Source organism: Hoplias malabaricus, chromosome 6 (assembly GCF_029633855.1).
Source record: "Hoplias malabaricus isolate fHopMal1 chromosome 6, fHopMal1.hap1, whole genome shotgun sequence".
In the NCBI taxonomy this organism is placed as follows: Eukaryota; Metazoa; Chordata; class Actinopteri; order Characiformes; family Erythrinidae; genus Hoplias; species Hoplias malabaricus.
Window position 1 is genome coordinate 11,032,819 of NC_089805.1, and position 23,253 is coordinate 11,056,071.

At 44.0% G+C, this 23,253-nt stretch overlaps 1 protein-coding gene across 2 annotated transcripts; it reads right to left on the reverse strand.

The window, feature by feature from the left end:
* Positions 1-484: 484 nt before the first annotated feature.
* Positions 485-21,397, reverse strand: znf516 (zinc finger protein 516). Of its 2 annotated transcripts, XM_066673497.1 has the most exons (5): positions 19,705-21,397; positions 13,822-15,012; positions 8,909-9,016; positions 5,291-5,354; positions 3,090-3,230 (listed from the first exon to the last, which is right to left on the reverse strand). In XM_066673497.1, the coding sequence occupies exons 1-5, from the start codon at positions 21,395-21,397 to the stop codon at positions 3,227-3,229; spliced, it is 3,060 nt and encodes a 1,019-aa protein (XP_066529594.1). In that variant the 3' UTR covers positions 3,090-3,226. The 2 variants fall into 2 exon arrangements, with proteins under 2 accessions (XP_066529595.1, XP_066529594.1); XM_066673498.1 differs by lacking the exon at positions 5,291-5,354 and having other exon boundaries at positions 485-3,230.
* Positions 21,398-23,253: the final 1,856 nt, after the last annotated feature.

The window sequence follows — 23,253 nt, forward strand, 5'->3', positions numbered from 1 at the left end:
CTATTACCATTCGTAAAGCGTCCTCCTGGGGACTTCAAAAGACACACACATCGAGGAGGTATTGTACAGTGCAGTGCTTGAGTGGAAAGACCCAGAAACACGTAAACCCTGTTCAAACAAAACAGGCGTAGAAAAATAGAAAGCATTAATCTGCCGTTGTTTAAAAAAACATTAACTGTTTTTTTATAAATTCACTCATTTATTTTATAAATACATTTTGTTGGAACGGATGCAGATTTAGACCAGAAACTGCACCCTCCCCAAATCATCTTAAAGCAACACTAGGCAAGACTAAGTATTTTTAACTCTAGGGCTCCCCCTAGAGTTGCTGGAGGTACTGCATGCGATTAGAGTAGACTCACTAATGGCTGGAGCTGGAGATGACTAATAATTATAGAGAAATTTCAGCACAGAGTGGGGATAAATAAAATTATAACCAAAGGAAATGAAGGCGGACGTGAGGCAGGTGAAATATCAGAGGTAAACTTTATTTGGGAGGTTTTAAAACTTGAACAGCGGACAGTGTGTATGAGATGTGACTGATGCAAGGATAACTGACAGCTTTTTGAGTTCTGAAAATAAATCTGGAAAACGAAGTCAAATAAAAACTCATACCACAAAGAAAATTCCATACATTCAACTATGACTCTACTCAAAAGCACAAAATGAATGTTACATTAAAGAGAAAGAAAATACCCTATTGTCATTTTTAAAATGCTATTTCACTCTTTAAATTCCTGGGGTTTAGTACTTCTACATTTTACTTCAGTAAAGAGCCAATGCTCTTTGATTTCTGAGATTATTGTGGGATGACTCGTAGATTTATTGGGTCCAATTCTAAACTTTCAGTGTGGTGCACACCATCAGGTCCACGTTAGGTTACTTTCTGTGAAGCAATGACTTTTAAGGACCACTTGAATAATGTGGGATGAGAAACTAGTTCTTACTCTAGCATTCAACATAGTCACTGAAATCAAGAGGATTTAAGATTAAGATAAACGTCTGTAAATATTTCAACGCATTCAAACACAACTGTGTATAACTAAAATATGTAAATACCTAATTACATTTTCCAACATTCATAGAAATATATGGCCATGAATTTCTTGCTTTAAGTATTCAACCTCTAAAAATATGGCAATCTAAAGCTTTTCTTTAAGAGTCATTATAAAACACACTATCTCTCCGTCTACAGCTCTGACGCCGCTTACGCTAAAACCTAAAACGCAATAATTTAAAGGTGATTACTGACTGAAAAATTGCAGTTTCCGCAGCTCTGTACATCCTCCAGCAATAATGTCTGTATTGAAAAGAAACTCCACCATGGCTTTATGTCCTAATGTGCCATCAACTTCAGTGAGATTCAAAAAATCATACAATTTATGTTCTTTTTTTTTTTTTTTTTTGAGTTTTATGGGACACAATACTCAGAAAGGAAAAAAATAATAACCCACAGAAATGTTATGTAAAAACATCATCTAAATGCTACATCGAAATCAAAACCCGAAACTGCAAATTATTTTCCTGACTTTGTTCATACGACACCACCACAAAAAAAAAAAAAAAAAACATGACATTATCTGCATAAACATCTGCATAATCCTTTAATGTTTTCCACTTCAGAAACTAAGGGTTTGGACTAAATTAGACAGGGCCCAGGACAATTTGGAAAAAACTGGCCCTTGATTTTTATTTCCCGGACACTGGACTTAAGAAACCTTCACATAAAATTCCTGCTGTTTTTACACACTGAAGATTGTACACATAACCGTAGTTCCCTGAACTCTTAATACAGAATGTTATGACATATTATGCTGATAATGCCAAGCGTCTGCCCAAACAAATTCCCTGCATGTTCCCCACCAGCGCCCACATCAGGCACCGGGAAGGAAAAGAAATGCAGACTTTGGAATCTAACTCAAGTCCTGAGGAGTAAAACATGTAACGCACACACACACACACACACACACACACACACACACACAAACTAAGGCTAGCATTAGTAATTAACAGTTCATAACTCGTCGTCCTGGGCATTCGGCAGCAGCATTAAAGTGCAGGGGTTCCGCCGACCTCCCCCTGTTTACAGTACTTTCTTGTACTTTTCTCATTCGTATTTCAAGTCGTCCTACTCTGGAGCTCAGGGAGAGAGAACAGGGAGCAGTTTATAAACGTGTCCTGGTTGTTTTGTCTGGAAATGTAGCTTGGTCTGTTGTCGTTTTGTCTGAAAAGTGGCTTCGCTTTTGTGTCACCTTCAGTTCATCATCAAACAACTTGACACCTGCTGCTAAAACAGACTCTGAAGCACAGAAAAGTGAAGCCAAACAGCTCAGCTACTGCCTCTGTGTACACTTAAGTGTCTCTGTGGCCTCCTGAGGAAAAGTCTACTGTGTGAAAAGGATCTCTTGGCAACTGAAATCATCTTAAATCCAGAGGATATATCTAATATCGCTTACCATGAGACTGTTGTGAGAAAATTACCAGGTCATTTCACTATTTACACTTGTTTTACAAGTGGGACATATTAAGAAAAATGACTTTCTCAGTGTATTAACACATTAATGTGTGGATTTGGAGCCCACTAACACACACACGGTGATACAAGACCACCCTGTGTGCTGCTTAAGACACAAAACATAGGATAAAATCACAGGAAGGAGGACACTGTTGTAACTGACTTGTTGTGTTTAGACTAAAGCAAGTCTCAGAACTGTGTTCCTTCGAGGAGAAGGGGGAGAGTTTGTCAGCTTCCAGTGATTTTATCCAGTTAAAGTCGTTCATTTTTTGGCCAAACATAGTGCATTTAATATAAAAGTGTAACAATCTGTCAATAAAATATGAGATAAATGTTCTGTAGCCAAAATCATGAACAACTTTCTAGAAATACTTTAAATAAATATGAGTTATTGTAACATTAGACATATGGACTCGATTTAAGATGTTGACACTTGGCAAGGTGTTGTGTTTGCAGTGTGGCTTTGGTTGGACACCGTCTGCTCCCCTATAAAAACCTATACAGAAGAAGAGGTGTCCTCAGGATGTTGACGCTCTGTGGGATGTTCCAGGACTGTGGGGGTGCGAGGGGTCTTCGGCGGGGCCATGGCGGACCCTCCTGTCAGGGTACTGGGCGTTGTCAAAGGTGATCCGGTGCACTGTCTGGACGTGGGTCTTCAGGTTGCCTTTTTGCGAGGCGCTGTAGGGACAGTACTGACACTGGAACGGTCTCTCACCTGGAACAGACACACGCAAGGGCAGGCCAGGGTCAGCAGTGGGGCGAGAGACATTGGCAGAGAGAGAGAGAGAGAGCAAGAGCGAGGGATGGTGGCTGGTGAGCTGCTTGTCAGAGTGGTACTTTTTTGTGCTGTTGTTTTTTTAGGGAGAGGAAGCAGAGGCAGGTTGGGCGTGTTGGTGGGGGTTTTGGCGAGGGGGTGAGGGGGAGAGGGAGGGGTTTTGGTCATGATTGATGGGCTGATGACATGCCATATGGAGACGGTTGACTGTTCCCCCTGAGGGGACGTCAGCCTTTTGTTTTCTGTTTCTGTCAGCTGCTCGTAGAAAACGGCGTGCATGAAAAAAGAAAAACCCACAGACACAAAGTATCACTGCCTACCGTCTTCCCCTGAGCCACCGAAAAACGTCACGGAGAAAAAGAAATAAAGTCTGGGAGTAGGAAGTTTGCAGAGAGAGTGAGGGGGTGGGAGCGGGGGTGGGGGGGTTTGGCTTAGGTATAATTGTCCAGGTCCTACTTTTTTTCTTTAGCTGTTTAATTAGACTGATGTACAGCGCCGCAATTGCACAAAAATATCCCCCCACACCTGAGCAAAACAAATGAGTCTGCCATTCAATTGCTCTATATTATTATTTTTGAAAAATGAATGAATTATCCACGAGGAAATAATTGTCATTCCGAGAGGCTGGGAAAAAAGGGGGCATTATCATAAATCACGTCTCGTAAAAAAAAAAAAAAAAAAAAAAAAAAACGAGACAGACACTATTAATCAAGACTATCTGAGGCTGAGTCGCACTACGGCAGCGTGATAAGGTCTGAGCCGGAGTGAGCTCTCCTCCCAGGGCAGCCGCCCCGGTTCCCCGGGGGAAAATAAAGCCAAATCCCCGTCCAAAACACAAGCCACTTAATTACATTAAAGGTTATTGTCAGTACATCGCGCCCAGGCTAGGATACATATTTAATTTGACCTTTCCTCCCTCCCTCATTCTGCCGTTCTCACTATGCAACACATGCAAAGACAGTCATTCATTAAAGGAAGGACTCCCTCTGTCTCTCTCTCTCTCTCTCTGTCTCTCTCTGTCTCTCTCTGTCTCTCTCTGTACTTCTCTCCAATTGTTAAGGCAGATGCCATCCATTTGTCCTTCGACTTCTGTCCAGAGAAAATTTCACATTTCCACAGAGGTCCTGCAGTGGGATGTCACTGTTGTTCACTGTTACTATTGTCACTGTCGCTTTTCCACTGCATGGTGCTTGACTCTATCCATTTTTACCTAGTCCCTGTTCGGTTTTTCATTGTAACTGTTCTGCCTTTCCCCAAATGTAGCCTCAAATCTCCGTCTCTAATGGGAAGAGCAGACTTTGGAGACCACATCATTGGCGGGAGTGATATTAATAGTTTATTGGGCTGTTGTTTGGGACTGAACACAGCTCTGTCATCAGTTCAGACAGATCAGTAGAGTGTGTTCCTTCCTTGTTGCAGCGTCCAGCTCTCGCTGGATTCTTTCGTCGGCCACCGATCCAAGGGGCGTTCGAACCTCTTCAAAACACCACAGCGTAATTTTACAAGCTGCCGTCGTGAGTCGGATAAAAACAAACGTGATCTCTGCTGCAACTGGAGATTTTACAGATGGAGAGTTGGTGCTGGTCGTCTGCGTCGCGTGGCGTAGAGTGACGACTCTCTCTGAACAATCAGCGCTCTGCAAGGTTTACACGCCACGGTTTAGTCCCTACTCGGCTCGCTCTGAACCACGAGAGAACAGCCACTAAACAAGAACCCGCTTCCAGAACCAGGACCTGATTCATCTAATGGTTTAAAGCTGAAACCCCAGCTCTGTATGTTTTCAAAGCCCAAAATAACAGCTCTCATTCATATTCATTAGTGGACGATGCTAGGAGAGAGATGGTCACGTGAATGATACTCATCCAGATGGAAACACACACATACAAGAGAAAAAAGAAACAAGCCCCCCCCCCCCCCCCCCCCCCCCCCCACCCAACACACACACAAAAAACCCACCACAAATTTCCCAATAGTAAACCAGAACGAAGAGTAAGACATACTTGTTAGGGGGCTTCTGTAGAGGTTGGACTCCAGTTCCCATGAGTCCATTGGACTCTAATAACACTGTGGGAACAAGGCGGGCCAGTTAAGAACACAAATAAATGCTTTAGATCATTTAAAAAAGCTTAGACAGTGTAAACATGTGCTGTTTTTTGTGCTTTGATGTTTGCAATAGTCCAGATATGAGTCTAAAGATAAAGAACAACCATCAACAACAGCATTTAAAACTATGTGTAGCAAATGACAAATAAACTACACTCACCATCCATTCACTGAGCTCCACAGGCCACACAGGAGCACTTTGTAGTTCTACAATTACAGACTGTGGTTCATCCTTTGCTCTGCATACTTTAATACCCACCATTCACTCTGTTCTTCAGTGGTCAGGACTCCCACTGGGCCCCGAGGTCTATTATTCTCATCGCTGCAGTGACACTGATGTGGTGGTGGTGTGTTAGTGTGTGTTGTGGTGGTGTGAGTGGATCAGACACAGCAGTGCTGCTGGTGTTTTTATACCCCTCAATCACTACTGTTCCTGTGGGGGTCCTGAGCATTGAAGAACAGGGTGGAAGGGGGCTAATAATGAATGCTTGACATCATATGGACTACAGTTTCTAATTGTAGAACTACACAGTGCTCCTGTGTGGTCAGTGGAGCTGATGAAATGGACAGTGAATGTAGATAAATGTGTTTTAGCTGATTGGTTTATAACTAGATACGTGTTTGTTAGTTAAGACGGTTGTTTACATATAAGCAGCCCCTCAGTCCTGGACTCTGGGTCGTAAGTTCATGACCCGTTGTGGTGTTTAATATTATTTTAAATGATTGTCAACAGTTTTAAATGACTGTAAAGGAGTGTAGATGTGAAGTTTTCAGAAGCAGGGCGTCTCCACTCAGCGCTCTTTTAAGACTCGTGCAGCATTAGCCTCAGATTAGCATCAGACACTGAGCTGAAACTACCAATTTAGCCTGACACACAGAGTTAGCGCGTATGCTAATGGAGGCCTGAGGCCCCTGCCCTGTTTCATTTGGGCGATCGAGCTGAGGGCGAGCGATCACTGACGACACTGATTATAACTCTCTCTCTCTCTCTCTCTCTCTCTCTCTCTCTCTCTGTCATCATACAATCTCTCTCTGTCTCTTTCTCTGCTTTTATTATTTTCATCTCTTTTTCTAATATTCGCCTATTTACTATCTCTACTTTCTCACTCTCTTTTTTTCTTTTTACTCTTTCTCTCTAACTTTAGTCTGTCTCTCTCTCTCCCTCTCTCTCTCTCTCTCTCTCACTCTCTCTCTCTCTCTCTCTCTCTCTCTCTCACTCTCTCTCTCTCTCTCTATTTTTCCTATTGCCTTTCTACTATCTCTCTCTCATTCTACATTTCTGTCTAGTTACTAAATCTAATTTCGCTTTCATTTTCTTACTTATTCTCTCTCTGTCCCTCTCTCTCTCTCTCTCTCTCTCTCTCTCTCTCTCTCTCTCTCTCTCTCACTCTCTCTCACACACACACACATTCTATGTTTCTATCTTTTTACAATCTATTTCTAATTTATCTCTCTTTCTCTTATTCGGCCCCAAAATTGTGGAATAACTTGCCACAGCCTCTCCATCTTTGTGCCTCACTTTTCCTTTATTCTAAACCTCCTGCTTTCTCCTGTGTTAACGGTCATCATTTTACTAGTGACCTTCCCATGGCTTATGCTGCTAGAAAATGACTGCTGACTTGGTAAGAACCTGTGAAATATATATATCTACCATATCAGTACAGTACCACATCTAATATTTCTAATGTTGTAAGAGAGATTGATCTGTTTGGAAGCAAAAATGACTTCATCGTGTCCTAGAACAAGTAAAAGTGTCAAAAAAATCTGTCAAATAATCTCAAAATGAGTGAGAAAAATGAGAGAAATTGAGTAAATATTGTATATTACAGTGTGATGGTTCTTTCATTCGCGCTACTGACCACTGCCCTTAGTCCAGTTCTTTAGAGCTGTTTCCCCGTTTTAAATGCTCTTCTGAAGCTCTGGTTCTCTCCTGTGCTAAATGCAATTATCTCATTAGTGACCTTCACGTGGCCTATTTTTAAGGGAAATACGCGTGTCCACCGTGCCGCGTGTGGTCAGAGCAGGGCACAGTAACGGAGTGTGACACACACTTTCAATGCATTTTTGATGGACATCGCCTCGGACTCGCGGCTCATTAACATGCGCAAATACATCTCCATACGTGACATCTGATTAATAATGTATACGATTTTTTTCACAGGTCAGAGTCGCGCAAATATGTTTGCGGAGGAAACAAAAGGATAAAAAAGGACAACAACAGAGGGACAGACAGAAGTGTCTCGTCCAAGGACGGAGAGATCACTCAGAGAGAGACAAACATGCACAAACACACACACAGACACAAGCTGTTTGCATCAAGCTTTTGTGAATGTTGCTGAAAGTAACGGGGGTGGCGGGGGATGGTCGCTGTCATAAACAAATAAATCCACTAACTCCACCTGTTTATTTCATTTTAAATCTCTGGAAAAGTGTGGTATTTACAGTCTCCAATTACGGACCAATAGAAAAGGTCCAAAGTTGGTGAAATAAACAAAGAATATGAGGAGAGAGTGGGCTGAAAGTGTAGGGATTTTTTTTTTGTTTTTGTTTTTCATCAGGTTGGTTAAGACTGTGACACTATCATTTAGGAAAGTGTTGTACAGCACCGTGCAAAAGTCAGAGACCACCCTCAATTTCTTCAGCATCAGAATGAGTACATTATTTAATACTTGTAGGTGAGGATCATGTCGGACTCGTGGTTATTTCATGCTCAATAAGCACACAAACTAACTACACACAAACCTGAAGTACTGTTACAGAAACAGTGCTGTAAACTGCTGTGTGAGAATAATAGTGTAATTCAGCGTCAAAGATCATCCTTTCATGTCTCAACGTTTGGAGCTTAGGGTTTAGTTTGGGTTTAGGGCTAAGGCTGATTTTCTAAAATAAATATCAGGAATAAACCTATACATCCATGAAGGGCGAACTATGATTTGTGCACATTGTACAAACCCTAGGAATGGGTTTTCAAGTCAAATACCTAAAAATGTGTCCAAACAAAACCTTATACACAGTGTACTTACTTCTGAGGGGAATCAAATTCCTCTCAAAATTCCTCCAGTTTCTAAAACCTAAGACTTAAGACCTTAAACATACAGAGAATAAAGAGGACTCCTATCATCCGCTCAAGACCCGGTGTCGCATCAAACCTTTCTCCTAAAGAATTAACACAGGTTAAGTTCATATCTAAAAACTATGTAGGGATCCTTCCACTGTGAGAAGAACAGCTCAACACCGTGATTCTGAAAAGATGTGGACGTAAGTCCACACTGAGAAACGGAAAAAGACACATAAATAGGAAATCAGAGAAAGAAGCAGCTGGTGTTTCTCTGAACTATGGACTCGTCGCCCCAGAGCCCAGACCTCAGCGTCACCGAGTGTGTTTCTGAAGAAAGAGACTTCTAAACTCAACCATGGACACATTTTGATTGGAAATTAAGTCAAGTGCACTTTTGCAATAGCTCTGTGTGTGTGTGTGTGTGTGTGTGTGTGTGTATAGATTTCCCTGTGTTTACCTGTATGGGATCTCATGTGTGTGCGGTAATGACTGGGTTGACTGAAGCTCTTTCCACAAACTGGACACACATACTCCCCCTGCTGCTGCTGCCCTGACCTCACCATCCCTGAGAGAGAGAGAGAGAGAGAGAGAGAGAGAGAGAGAGAGAGCAAAAAAAGACAAAAATAAGGAAAAAGGAAAGAAACAAAGTGTGGAAAAAAGTGAGCGAGAGAGCAAGAGGGTACAGAAAGGGAGAGAGAGAGAGAAAGAGAGATAGAAATAGACATTGAGAAAAAAGAGAACCATGAGAGAGAGCAAAAAAAGACAAAAATAAGGAAAAAGGAAAGAAACAAAGTGGGGAAAAAAGTGAACGAGAGAGCAAGAAAGGAAGAGAGAGACAGAGAGAGAGAGAGAGAGAGAGAGAGACAGAGAGAGAGAGAGAGAGAGAGAGAGAGAGAAAGAGAGAGAAAGAGAGAGAGAGAGAGAGAGAGAGAGAGAGGGGCAAACATCATTAGTATGTCTAATGTGTCATTATGTGAGCTTCCTTCAGGGCCTGGATGAGGAGCTGTCTCTCTGCATCTCTCCCCTCTCTGACACAGCCTCGCACGGCCGAATAAATTACTGCGAATTAACAGCCTCGCCCTGTGATGTGCCCTCATCTGAGCTACCGTGTCACATGTCAGGTGTGCTGCTCTCTCTCTCTCTCTCTCTCTCTCTCTCTCTCTCTCTCTCTCTCTCTCTCTCTCGTCCTTTTCTGCCCTACCACACTCCATCTCTCTGTCATTTCCTGGCATTCTTTTCTGTTTCTGTATTTTCTGCCAGACGTTTTACTCACTTCCTTTCTTCTGTCTCTCTCTCTCTCTCTCTCTCTCTCTCTCTCTCTCTCTCTCTCTCTCTCTCACTTTCTGTGCATTTAAGTGTAAATGGTTAAACTACAGAAAACACTTGCATAGCATTAAGTACTAACATTAAAATCATAACAATTAAAAGTGATTAATGTTGATGTTGACCATGTTGCATTATTGAATATTGAGTACACAGCAGCATACTGTTAAATCTGATAGAGTGTGTCACAGTTAGTTCAACATCTAACAGGCCATTTCAAATACAGCCTACAACCCGGACCAGGACCAGGCGTGTCCAAACATTTGCACATGATTTTAGAACCAAACCCAGAATGTGTCCAGGTCTTTGCCTCTTTAAACATTTATACGTAGCACCAGAAAGTGTCTGCACTGTTCCCCAGTTCCCTACAGAGCCGCTGAGAGTCATTGAGCAGCTGGATGCTCCTTTTCCTGCCCATCAATGTGGCTCTGTCAAGCCTCGTTCTCTCGGGCGCTCGACTAGGAGAAAGAGAAGGAGAGGGAGAAGGAACCCTGCGAGAGCCTCTTGTTGTAGGCCCCTCAGGGCTGGGGAAAAAAATAAGGAGAGCACAACGACAAACACCCTGTCCCTCCTGTCCAGCTCCCACTCCTGCGGTTCTACCTGGTCCTTCCCGCCTTGACCCTGATGTTGCCGTGGCGACGAGCCGTGACTGAGCCATGAGTGTCGGCAAAAAATAACAATAATAGCACAAGTTATTAGCATGCACGAGGAAGAGCGGTGCACGAAAACATGAACCAAAAAAAAAAAAAAAAAGAAAAAACGAGTCGGAAAGGTCAGTGTATTGTATGTGACTTAAAGGGCTAACGTGGAGCCTGATGATATGGGGCCAGACAGCTGACAGAGAGACTACCTCAGACTCTCCGCAGAACACCAAGAGCGGCCCGGCAAATTGACTCCGAAATGGAGAGAAGGGGAAAAGACGATGGGAAAAAAAAGAAAAAAAATACAGGATTCTGTAATCACCATTTTTCAAAGCAGCTGGTGGCTTAATTTGACTCCTCTTGCTCTTTCTCTCTCTCTCTCTCTCTCTCTCTCTCTCTCTCTCTGTATTTCTCCTGTTCTCCTCTCTCTCTCTCACGCGTGCTACACTGCTTTGCATATTTGTAGCATCCAGGCGCTGAGGGCCCTGGGAGATTGCCTGCCATGGCGTTGGAAGCATGTTGTTTAAAGCCAGAAATGCCTCTCAGCGATAGCTGTCTGAAATGTTTTTGCACACTTTGAGAGTTTGCATAAAGATGAAGACATTACTCAATAGTTCCATTAACCTTTCGCATGGGTGTGTGTGTGTGTGTGTGTCTCTGTGTGCATTTGCATCACTGTGGAAACTGCCTCTGTGAATGTGGAGCATCCTTTTTTGCATCCACTGTTATATTTTTAATTTCAGCTCCGTGGAATGAAATAACCCAGTGACGGAGCCACGTCTGAATGTTTGGAATAAGCCAGAAGGTTCAGTTCAGAATGGACCTGGTGATGGAGAGGTGTGGCCTTTTCACTGGAACCCATGTTTGAGATCCACATTTTGCCTTTTGATTTTAGCAAATGGAGCCACGAGTTTTTTAAAATATAAGAAGTAAATTGTCACCTACATCTTTTCCATAAATACAACTCTAGAAATGTGTTCAAGCCGCTCGCTCAAACATCGTTCTGGTTTTCATTCAAACTGGTCCAGAATTTCAGGACTGTGAGCTTTAAACATGAACAGACATGGGGGGAAATGATTATACTATGTACACAGCAGTCAGCAACTCTCATGCTAACGACTGTTAAACGTTAGAGGGATTTTTTTTAACATAATATGAGGTGTGAGACTGAAACATTCTCCCGCTCTTTCGCCATTTTATGGTAACGGTTGTGCAGGATTAAAAAAAGATAAATGCTATTTTATTTAACAAAAAGTAAACTAAAATACAACACTGTATCCAAAAGTATGTGTTTTGTTTTAGACGATTTAAAGATGGTGATCGCTATGTTAGTGTTCATGAACCTTTTTTTTATACTACACAGTTATCACCATAAAATCACAAAAGAGCACGAGAATTTTTACATTTTTAACGTTTATATTAAATGAAAACACTTTAAAACTAATTTGGATACCCAGTAGAAACAGCAGAAATCCAAAATACATTTTAGCATCCATGTTCATGCTTAAAAACTATGGTCTAACATCCCAGACTGCTGTGATTTTTTAACTACATCAAGTCTAAGCCCCGTTAATGGTTGACTTGGCTTAGTGATGGTTTTGAAATGTTAGCCACACTAACATGGCCCAAAACATCCCACAAGCAAAATGATCTGACCCACATCCCAGATATCAGGGCCCACACTCCACACGGGATGGTGGCAATTGAGGAGACGGCTCCTCGTTCCCACACAAGGGCCTCATATATAGCGCTTTTCCACCAACGAGAAAAGTTTGTTCCCAGCTGGAACCAAAGAAGAGTTGAATCTTCAGCGTCGTCATCCGTGGCCGTGTCGAGGTTCAGTAACTAAAGAAAGAGCTCAGAGCCTCACACACATTGTTATCGCCTAGTGGAACTCACGCGGCCATTTACAACGTCTCGTATATATATATATATATAAAAAATAAACAATAGGAAATAAAATATGAACACGCTCTGTTTGTGTGTGTTTCTGGGACTGTGTTTGGTGTGACACCATGCGTGTTGGTCAGAGCCGCGGCCCTGCGTTGGTTACGTTTCTCCACAAGACGCTCAGCAAGACGCCTCTGAACTCGGCAACATTTACTCTCACTCTGGTCTGACTCCACGGTAAACAATGAATAAACAATGACCCTGTCATGACTCTGACAGTTTATCTGTGGCTCTGGCGCTGTATTCAGCCACAGAGACGCCCCCTGCTGATGATGTATCCTTGGTTCCCACTAAATGTGTAGAAACGTGGCCTGCTTCACTGGAAAGAACCAAGAACCAGAGTTATTTTGTTAGAAAAGTGTTAATAAACATCAATTTAGGGATAAATATCTGCCCAAGGTCAATGTTTGGGGCACTTTTGTGTCATGTCTAACACAGTCACGTCTATTTAAATGAGCGTTTTTAATACGTGGGCCACATGGGGGTTTACCAACTGACTGATACTGGGCCAGTATCAGATATCATTCCCAGAATGAAATCCAACAAAACTTCTTTAAACCTCACTGCCAGGTGATCTTTAAAGACACTGCTGCGAGACACACGTGGAGGTGAAGGCAGGGACCACATGATACAGACATAATTCGCCCTGAAGTGCGGTAAATGTGTTGGAAACTCTCAAGCTGCCTGAATTATCTCTGCAAAAGACAAATCACACATGGAGCTGGGGCACTAGATATGGCATAGACATGAGACAGCAGCCACAGACGTCGTCTTTATGGAGTGCACGAGGCTGCACAGTTAGTGACCTGTACCGTCACTGCAGTCATTATATTGGATGTGGCATTTAATCAAATTCTTATGAAGTTTGTATAATCACATTAATCAAGCAGGAGGTAACTCACTGACATAAGCATCTGAAGTTTTAATATCTGAATTATTCATTCATTCACTCATTGTCTGTAACCCTTATCCAGTTCAGGGCGGCGGTGGGTTCGGAGCCTACCCGGTATCACTGGGTGCAAGGTGGGGACACACACTCAAACCTACGGACACTTTTGCGTCACCAATCCACCTACCAACGTGTTTTTGGAGCGTTGGAGGAAACCCACACGGACACAGGGAGAACACACCACACTCCTCCAGCGAGAAACAGACAGCAAAAAGTTATCACTGTGTGTTAGTGTGTGTTGTGCTGGTGCGAGTGGAGAGACACAGCAGTGCTGCTGGAGTTTTTAAACCCCTCAGTGTCTGGACTGAGAACAGTCCACCGACCGCCGACAGCGTCCTGTGTCACTGATGAAGGACTAGAGGACGAGTGACACACACTGTGAGCTACTGTCTCTGACTTTACATCTACAAGGTGGACCAACGAGGGAGGAGTGTTTCACAGAGTGGACAGAGAGTGGACACAGGGTTTAAAAACTATAGACAAATGACCTCCACTAGTGGTCCTCACCTGCTTGTTCCATCATAATGTTACTGAATCCCCAGTGATGATACAGTGCCGCCAGGTCTTGAGAGCTGCAGCTCTTCAGGAAACCGAAGACGTCTGTGAAACCTTCCGGACTGTCTGCAGTTTGCTGCCTCTTGGGCTGTGATTGAGAAGATGGCCCTGCGAGTCCGAGCCTGCTCCTGTGGTCCTGACTGTCCTGGGCTTGAGGTTCAGAGCGGCTGGGGGTCTGCAGGGTCTGGGCTTTGGGACTCCTCTGCTCAGAGAAGTTGTGCTTGCTGGAGAGCATGAAGCGAAGTCCCTCCTGAGGCAACAGGCTACTTTCCATCACCCTGCTCCCTGTTTTTGGGCTGGGGGTCTTGTGAGGACTCGTGGTTGGTCTCCCTGTACTTGTAGACGTGGCCATGTGTTGGTGGGCCTCCATTCTGTTTCTTGCGGTGCCGACCTCATCTGTTCGAGACCTGCTAGCTTTGCTCTTGACTCCTGCAGTGGACTCTCGCTTGCTTTGTGAGAAGCCGGCTTCACCGCTGCTCTTCTGGGGCATTTTGGGCTTCTTGGGGCCGGTAGGTCCAGAGTCAGGGGGGATCGTACGGAAAGTCCGCGTCTGGGGAAGCGAGGGACAATCTTTACCCTCGAGAAACGGAGGTGGACCAGTGCGCCTCTTGAAATCCAGGATTGATTTGGGCCCCTTGAGGCCGTTTTTGGGGGCCCACTTTGGGGCTAGGGTAGCGCTGTCAACTTTATGCGCAATTCTCTGGTGGATCCAGAGAACCTCGGGGTACAGTGTAGCATGGGAACAGTACGGACACTGATGCCTGACCAGACTTTTCTTGACCTCTGCCGTCAGGTTGTCCGTCTCCACTGACAGATTGAGGAGGCTGGGGTCCACTTTCTCAGAGTCTTTTCTCTTCCCTCCCTCTTTCTCCTCGCTGGTCCCAGAGGGAGGAGATGTGCCGCTCATTGTCGCCCTCTCCAGGCGGGTGGAGGGAGTGTGGGGCCAGTAGGGCTGCTGCAAGAGGGCGTTCCTCAGCCTGGGGAAGCCTCCGTGGCTGGTGGAAGGACTGTGGCTTTGGCTGAACGTGCTGGTTAAGGCCTCGTGCTTGCGGCTGGCTGCATGCTGCACGTGAACGTGAGTGGCCAGAGCGGACGAGTCTGAGGTGGTGAAGTCACAGTGGTCGCAGGTGTATGGCTTTTTATCTGAGAACACAAGGAAACAGGATATGAGCATTTAGAGATCAAAAGAGAGCACTGGAAGAAATCAAAACAATGCAACAGATTGAAACAGTTACAGCACAGTGACGTGCCAGAGAACTAGAGAAGGCCGTAATGATTCAAGCCACAGTTTCACACACTCACTCAGTCACTCACACACTCACACCTGTGGTCAGTAGCCACTCCACCCTCCGACATGTGTGTTTGGACTGTGGGAGGAAGCCAGAGTGCCCCGGAAGAAACCCACACAGACACAGAGAGAACACACAACACTCCTCACAGACAGGTTTGAACACACAAGCCCAGGAGCCTTGAGGGTTTATTAGAAACTATTTAAACCCAAAAGCCTCTGGACTATGTGTGTGCACTGAAGACAAATTTGAAGGCTACAATTAAAATAACACTTTAAAACTGTTCCCAGGTCTGCGCAGAACTGTAAATAACTGTATTATTTATACAAGTGCTGTTCTGAATGAAGCGAATATTCACAAACACTGTCTCTATATCCACTTACTGTTTGCCCTGAAATGTGAGACCTGCCTTTGACCACCAGATGGAAGCACCTCACTGAGACACGAGTGCTGACGCGTCCAGAAACTAGAAATGAATCCTGTAGCTTCCTCTGAGACTTTATTCGGTGACACAAGCTCTTTAAGAGACTTATTTTAAGAGAATGATGTGAGTAATGACTCCCTGAGACCCTCCGTCACAGACTGTGTCCTTTCCGTCTTTCTGTAGACTGCGGCACACAGAGTAATTACAGCTCATTGTGAGGTTACATAACACTGGAGAAATCTCAGCTCTCATTTCTCATCTCTGAAAAGCATCTGTGACATTATCGGTCGTAAACTCATTGGACAGAATTATTTGAACGCATAATTATATTGTTATTGGCGCTGATGTAGATGCTGTTAGGGCCCGAGTTTGGATCCTGTGTGGAACAAAGATCTCTCTCCGTTTTCTTTCTTTCTTACTTACTTTCTCCCTCTGTCTCAACATACTTTCTTTTATTCACTATCCCCCCTTTTCTCTCTCACTCACCGTCTATTACACCTGTGTTTTTTCTTTTTTTTTTTTTGTTAATTTTTTGTTTGTTTCTTCATCTATTTTTCATGTTTCTTTCTTTCTTTCTTTCTTTCTTTCTTTCTTTCTTTCTGTCTTTCTTTCTCCCTGTCTCAGCATTCTTTCTTTTATTCACATCCCCCTTTCTCTCTCACTCACTGACTTTTTTCTCCTTTTTTGTCATCCTTTCTTCATCTTTTTTTCTTTTTCTTTCTTTCTTTCTTTCTTTCTTTCTTTCTTTCTTTCTTTCTTTCTTTCCTTTAAGTTCTTGCTCACATTCTTTTTTTCTCTCATCTTCTTTCCTTTCACCCTGGTTTTTATTTCCTACTCTGCTCTGTTTGTTAATCTTTTGTTTGTTTCCTCATCTATCTTTCATTATTCTTTTTCTTGTTTCTTTCGTTCTTTTTTCTTCCTTCCTTTCCTCCTCCCTGTCTCAACATACTTTCTTTTATTTGCCATTCTCTCTCACTCACTGTCTTTTTTCTCCTTTTTTGTCATCCTTTTTTCTTTTTCTCTTTTTTTCCTTTTGTTCTTTCTTTTTCTTTTTTTCTTTCCTTTAAGTTCTTGCTTACATTCTTTTTTCCTCTCATCTTCTCTCCTTTCGCCCTGTCTCAGGGTTTTTATTTCCTACTCTGTTCTCACCCTCTTTCACTATTTCTATTTTTTTTCTCCCTCTGTCTCAACATACTTTCTCTCTCACTCTCACTCTCACTATTACACCTGTCTTTTTCTTTCTTTTTTAATCTTTTGTTTGTTTCTTCATCTATCTTTCATTTTTCTTTTTTCTTTCGTAATTTCTTTCTTCCTTCCTTTCTTCCTCCCTCTGTCTCAGCATACTTTCTTTTATCCACCATCCCCCTTTCTCTCTGTCTCTCGTCGTCTATTACACCCTTTCTTTCCGTCGCCTTTTTTCTCTTTTTTACTTTATTTCTTTATTTCTTCTTTCTTTCTTTTATTCCTCTCACCTTCTTTCCTGTCGCCCTCATTTTTTTCTTTCTTTCTCCACCTCAGTCTCCCACTCACTCCGTGTCTTTTACACTCTCTTTCTTTCTTTGTTTGATTTCTTTCATTGTTTTTCTGGCGCCACCTCCAGCAGCACCCAGGAGTTCGTAGGAGGTTTCCATTCCGAGGCCTGGTCTGATGTTGATGATGTTGTTCTAATAAAAATAGCAGCTTTCGCCATTTAAATGATGACTTTTGCAAATTTTGAGGGTGAGTTAAAAACCTTTTGTCCTGCGGTCGTTCGACATCAAACACTGACTGTCAGAGAGAGAGAGAGAGAGAGAGAGAGAGAGAGAGAGAGAACACACCTCCCACCTCCTCACATCTCTCTCTCTCCCCCTTCTCACTATCTCTCACTCTTTCCTACGTTTTTTCTTTCCTTCCTTTCCTTTATTCTTGTTTCCCTCCTTTTTATATCATTTTTATGCTGTCTTTATTTTTTCATTCATCCTCCACCCAAACATCATTCTCTATCTACAGTCATTTACACTCTTTCTTTCTTTCGTTCATTCGTTCACTCTATTCCTTTCTCTTTTTATACACTCACTATTCGAAATTGACAAACGGCAGCTTATTATTAAAAAGACTGCATTAAAGTAAAAGTCTGCAGAGAGACACAGATCTAAGCTTATGTCTCATAACTGACTGCACTCATCACGTCGGGGAGGTGTCAGATTAATTCACACAGCTCACACATGCAGCGACAGACAGTGAGCTCCTCCACTGAATGAACCACGTTCCTTTTATAAACCAAACTTACTCTCAGCGTCCGCCCAGTTTGGGCTGTGTGTGGACTGAGGGGAGTGTGTGAGCTCTGTCCTCTGCTGCATGTGTGTTTTCACACAGAAAAGGGAAGAGCGGAAAAAGGACACACACACACACACACACAAGCACACAAAAAAGAAAAAAAAACTTCAGGGCTTGTGTTCCTGAGACAGGAAATCCTGAAATAGCATCATGTAAAGAGCCCACAGCCAAACGAGCAGAGAATCAAACAAATCAGGAGCCGCCGAACCTATGAAACAACAGTAAACAGACCAACCAGCTGCTGGAGCTCAGGTCAGAAACACAGGAAATTACAGCTGCAGCTGGTTTACAGGAGTCTGGACATGAGCCTCAGTGAGAAATGGGACTGAGAAGAGGAGTGAAAACAGCCCTGTCTCAACAGACAAAACAATAACACCATGTTCTTGTCGTTTAGAAAGTAACACGACACCTCTCGTTGATTCTCGAGGTGACAAGAAGCGTACACATCCTCCACAGAGAACACACCTCTCTGCTGCATGGGCAAATGTTTATTTATTATTTGCAAACACACAGAATTTATGTCTCATTTTAATGGATGCTCTGGACCAGCTCAAAATGAGCCTAACGTCATTATGCCCATGACAAGCATGAGCTATATTATATATTAAAATAATAATCACTCGCTCAGTGCATGTGAACATTAATGTGGGAATCTAGAGCCCACCAACCCACACACTGTGAAACAAGACCACCAAGTAAATTTTAATGGGCTGCCTAAGTCAGAAAACAGGGTTCTGATACTACCCCGCTTCTGACATCAAATACAGGGATTTTAGAAATGCCCCCTCGTCTGAGTCTGTCCAATCACAGCGCTGGACCTGTGTTTATGTGAGAAATGTGGCAAAACAGACACAATGAGCATGGAGTAAAAAACAGAGAAAATGAGAATGGAGAAGAAAGAGAATTGAGCAAAAACCAGAGCTCCTCGCTCCTCACTGCTGTGCACTCGGGGTCGGGGTGAACAGCGAGCGGCTCATTATCATTTAAAAGAACAGGTGCTGAAAGAAGCAGTTCTTAACAGGGCTGTTTACACAGGCTTTGACCAAAGCAGGTCTCAGATGTATGTCCCCTTTAAGAAAAACATCTTTTGAAAACTCCTGAAAAAATGAATCTATGTATAATTTGTCTATGACTGAGTTTTAGTGCGATGCATGTACAGTATGAGAACTCCTAGTTCCATATTCAACTGTGCTTCAGCGTTTTCCCACAAGATGTCTCCCTGCTCCATGACTCAGAATCCTGGATTACAGTCTTCCACTAAAGCCCTCACACTTAAAAGCTTACACACAGAGAAGCCTTTAACATAATTGAATGTAGTTTGCCGCCGCAAAAGCCCTTTAACACAGGTCATAGTAAAACACAAGTCGCTATAAAATGCTTTCTTTTCTCTGTTTAGCTGCTGAAATCGAACAAAGGGAACGACACTGTACTTGGAGACCATCTGCTGATACTGAGATACTGTAGTGGCTAAGCCTGTCTGGTATTATCCATCACTAATCCTTCACTTTAGTGCCATATCTGGGCATCTAGGGAATAATTGCAGCAGTGGTGCAGAATATGACCTGCATATTATATTCACTCCTTTCATAATCCACCCACTTGTGTAGGAATATCTTTCACTTCCACCTTTTCCACGGTTCTGCCACTTCTTGCTCACAATACAGGACTCCATCAGCCTCTTTCTACTCCAAAATAACAAATCTCTCACCATCTGAATCATAGGAATCAAGGACCTTTTGAATCAACACAACACCCCTGTGCCAAAAGGCACCAAGGTCATCCTGATACAAAGAGGTGTTGCCTTACCTTTACCTTCAGGTTGTATTCCCTGACTTTGCCCCTTGACATCTGAGTCCCTGGCTTTAGAAAGACAGGGCTGCCTCTTAGAAAACAGGCTCTCTTGCAGCGAAAACCCATTCATGTCGTCACTCACGCCGCCGTGTCTTATGAGCATGTGTATCACCATCTGTTGCTGAGTGCGGAAGCCTTTTCCACACTCCAAGCACTCTGAGGTCTTGTTCTGGGAATTCTTCCGGCCTTGGCGAGGAGAGGGGCGATACTCCGAGTCGCTCTGACTTTCGGCACTTCCGTCTACCACAGATGGCTGCCCACTGTTCCTCTGTTGGTCAAGATTGCTGCTGGTGAAGTTGCTCGAACTCTGTGTGACAGATCCCCGCTTCTTCTTGTTGGGGATCGTCAGGGAGGTGTCCAGCTGTTTCTTGCGCTTTTCTTGCCTCAGTAGGACGTACTCGCCCTTCTCCCGGTCATAAGCCACATCGGCATCCGCTAACCTCTCCTCCCAGCCCAAGCCCTTCTCAGAAGCCTCCACTACTCTGCCTCTGGTGGCCAGCTGCCAAGCCTGGTAACTGGTCATAGGATCCAGTTCTGGGATCCTCTTGGCAAGGGTCCCCACTGAGACCTTGTCCATCTCACCTGCTGCTCTCAGGTTCAGGCACTCAAGGAAGCGTCTCTTGGTAACCGGAGGGAAAAGATCGTCGCTCTTATGCGCAGGTTGCTCTGCGTTGTTATGAACCCTCTCATGCAGCCGCAGACTCTTGTGGTCGTCAAAGAAGTTCCCACACTTGGCGCAGAGTTCGTACTGGCATATCTCATTCACCAGGGTAGCTTCGTCCTGTGCCACGTTGTTGACCGTAGCTGGAGGTTCGGAGTCACTCTTTGGCTTGGCCTTTGTGCCGTGGGTCTTCATGTGGCTACGCAAGAACCAGGGCTCACGAAATCTTCGGCCGCAGATTCGACAGCCGTGATCGAGGTTGCTCTGGTGCTTCTTCATGTGGGCTTTGAGGAACCAGGCCTGAGTGAACACTTGGTCACACTGATCACAAGGAAAGTCACCCTTCCCAAGCTCATTCTCTTTCTCTGCTTCTTCCATGCTGGGCCCTTCCTCCATGGCTGATTCTTCTTCGGCAAGGTTGCGCTTCTCTACTTGGGCTTGCAAACGCTCCTCCTGCAAGGCATCATGGAAGTCTTGCATGTGCTGCTCCAACTCGGCTTGACTCCGGAGCCTCTTCCTACACAGCGAACACTGTTTGCCTCCCTCGCTGGACGTCCTCTCCTTTTTCGCCCCTTTCTTTCTGGCCTTTGTGGCTTCCTCACCGTTGACCACCTTATTGCAGGCAGAGGTGCTTTCTGTCGGGCTGGAACAACCTCCCTGCTCCTCGGGTAGCCCTCCTTCCTTCTCTCCTTCATCTTCAGCCTCGCCTTCGCCAGCCCCTGAGCTCTGAGTCGCACTGTCCAGCTTGTGACTCCGGATGTGCGCCTTTAAGCTGCCTTTCTGGGCTGAGCGGTGCTGGCAATGGGGGCACTTGTATGGCTTCTCCCCAGTGTGCTTTCTCATGTGCTGCGACAGGGAGCTTAAGAAGGGAAAACTTCTGCCGCAGAGCTCACAATTATGGCCCTGATTCTTCTCCTCGTCCGCTCCGTTGCTGGCAGCCTTGGAGAGGGAGCCGTCTGCTGTCACTTCTTGCCGTTCCACCTCCATATCGAGACTCGGATGAGATGCTTAGCTGCTATCTGTCGTCTAATTTGTTATGTCCTAGGAAAACTGGGTCCACTTTAGTCATATGTCCTTTATCAAAGTTTTCCTGCACATAAGTCTGGTTGGAGATCGATGTCTGGAAGTTGCGCTGCTGTTTCCCTCTTGACTATGTCCTCCGCTATGAATCATTTTACCAAGAGTAGACTTGCCTCATCCTGTGACCTGTGGAGAAGTGATGAGAAACAAGGACAGCATTAGACAGTGAGCCAGCCCGACTACTAAATATAAGTTTGTATATGCAGATGAGTAAGCATTTCTAATAAAAGTGCACAGGAGTGGTGCTCTGATCCATTTTCTGCATTTCAAAAGACCTGTGAGTCGCTATGCTTTTAATAGCCATAGTGATGCATAAGCTGGACAACGTGAAACTCTGAGTATTCCTGCTGTGAATATAAGGCGTAGTGTTGGCTGCAGGGTTGTGCTGGAATAGAGAGTAATACTCATACGCTTCTCTGCACAGAAGTCAACTTACAGGGTCAGAAATGTTCAAAGTGATAAGAATCACACAGAGCCCATAGACTAGATACTAAAAAACAGATAGTAATGGTTGCAAGTGTTCTGCCTGAGGCCTGTCATCATGTTTTACACTAGATCTGAAATAAGATGTAGGACGTAAACCAACTTTCAGAGTAAGTGCTGTCTGGAGAGACACATATAAGTTGCTGTAAGTCAAATTATTACACACATGACCCTGAAGATGACCTCTGTATTTGTCCATTTGGACTTAAAACACTACGACTGTGTTCACATCTCAGTCATTGAATTATGAGAGGAATCCTTAGGACGCAGGGAGTTACGTTCCCCATTCTGACAGAAGCAAGGGTCAGAGCTCTGGGTAAGCTTTAGGATTACAGCCCTGATGTAAATACACTTAAGTATGCTCCTAATAGGGACCACGAGGCAATTGTTTCTTCTTTCTCTAAGCATATCATCAGTGCAGTGTAAGGTAATTGGACCCAGTTCCACTGGACTCTATCAATATACTGTTTAAAGAGAGAGAGAGAGAGAGAGAGAGAGAGAGAGAGCAGCCAACATCATTAGTGCATCTAATGTGTAACTACCTTCAAGGCCTGAATATGGAGCTGTCTGTCTGCATCAGGAAAGCTCTCCTGACAGACAGAATGTGCACAGAGCGACGGACTGAGAGACGGAGCTTCTCGATGCCTCATCCCTCACAGTGAAGCATGTCTCTTTTCAGAGTCTATTAGACTGACTCACTTCAGCAGCTTGTTAGTGTCTCTAACGACCCCAGCAGGCATCTCCAAAACATTCGTTTACCAGCTTTACAAGCACCATGCCATATCTTCAATCTACAATCACACACCGATCAGTCGTGGATGAGCATTTACTGCAGTTTAATCTCGCTTTCCGTCAGGTTCCATCAGCTCCAGCTTTCCCATCTTGTAGAAAATAGCCTCATATCTCTGTAACTCAAGCTTTAGAGCAGGCCTCTCCTGTATTTTTGAATGTGTTCTGCATAACTGAGATATTAACAGTCGTTCTGAGTGTTTTGACACTGAAAGGGTTCATAAGACTCTTCACGATGGTGACAGATAGGAACCAGAGGTCACCGGGTGTGTCGTGCTGGGGCAAGTGGATCAGACACAGCAGTGGCTTCTGGAGTTCCTTTGTACCTGGTTTCATCACTGTTGTCCCCTCTTCTATTCCACATTACAGTACTGTGGAGTGTGTTGTTTGTTTTTTATATATTTTTGTTCAAAACATGTTAAAGCTCTGGAAATAACAGCAACTGAACTAAACTTTACAGAAGAGAAAGTGTTAAATTATTATTAATTAAT

Excerpts from the sequence above, each read along its gene's own strand:
- znf516 (XM_066673498.1), bottom strand. The coding sequence starts at position 21,397 with ATGGAGGTGGAACGGCAAGAAGTGACAGCAGACGGCTCCCTCTCCAAG. Across the intron at positions 9,017-13,821 it reads CATTATGATGGAACAAGCAG|GGATGGTGAGGTCAGGGCAG; the intron begins GTGAGGACCACT and ends TCTCTCTCTCAG. Across the intron at positions 3,231-8,908 it reads ACACATGAGATCCCATACAG|GTGAGAGACCGTTCCAGTGT; the intron begins GTAAACACAGGG and ends TGTCTGTTCCAG.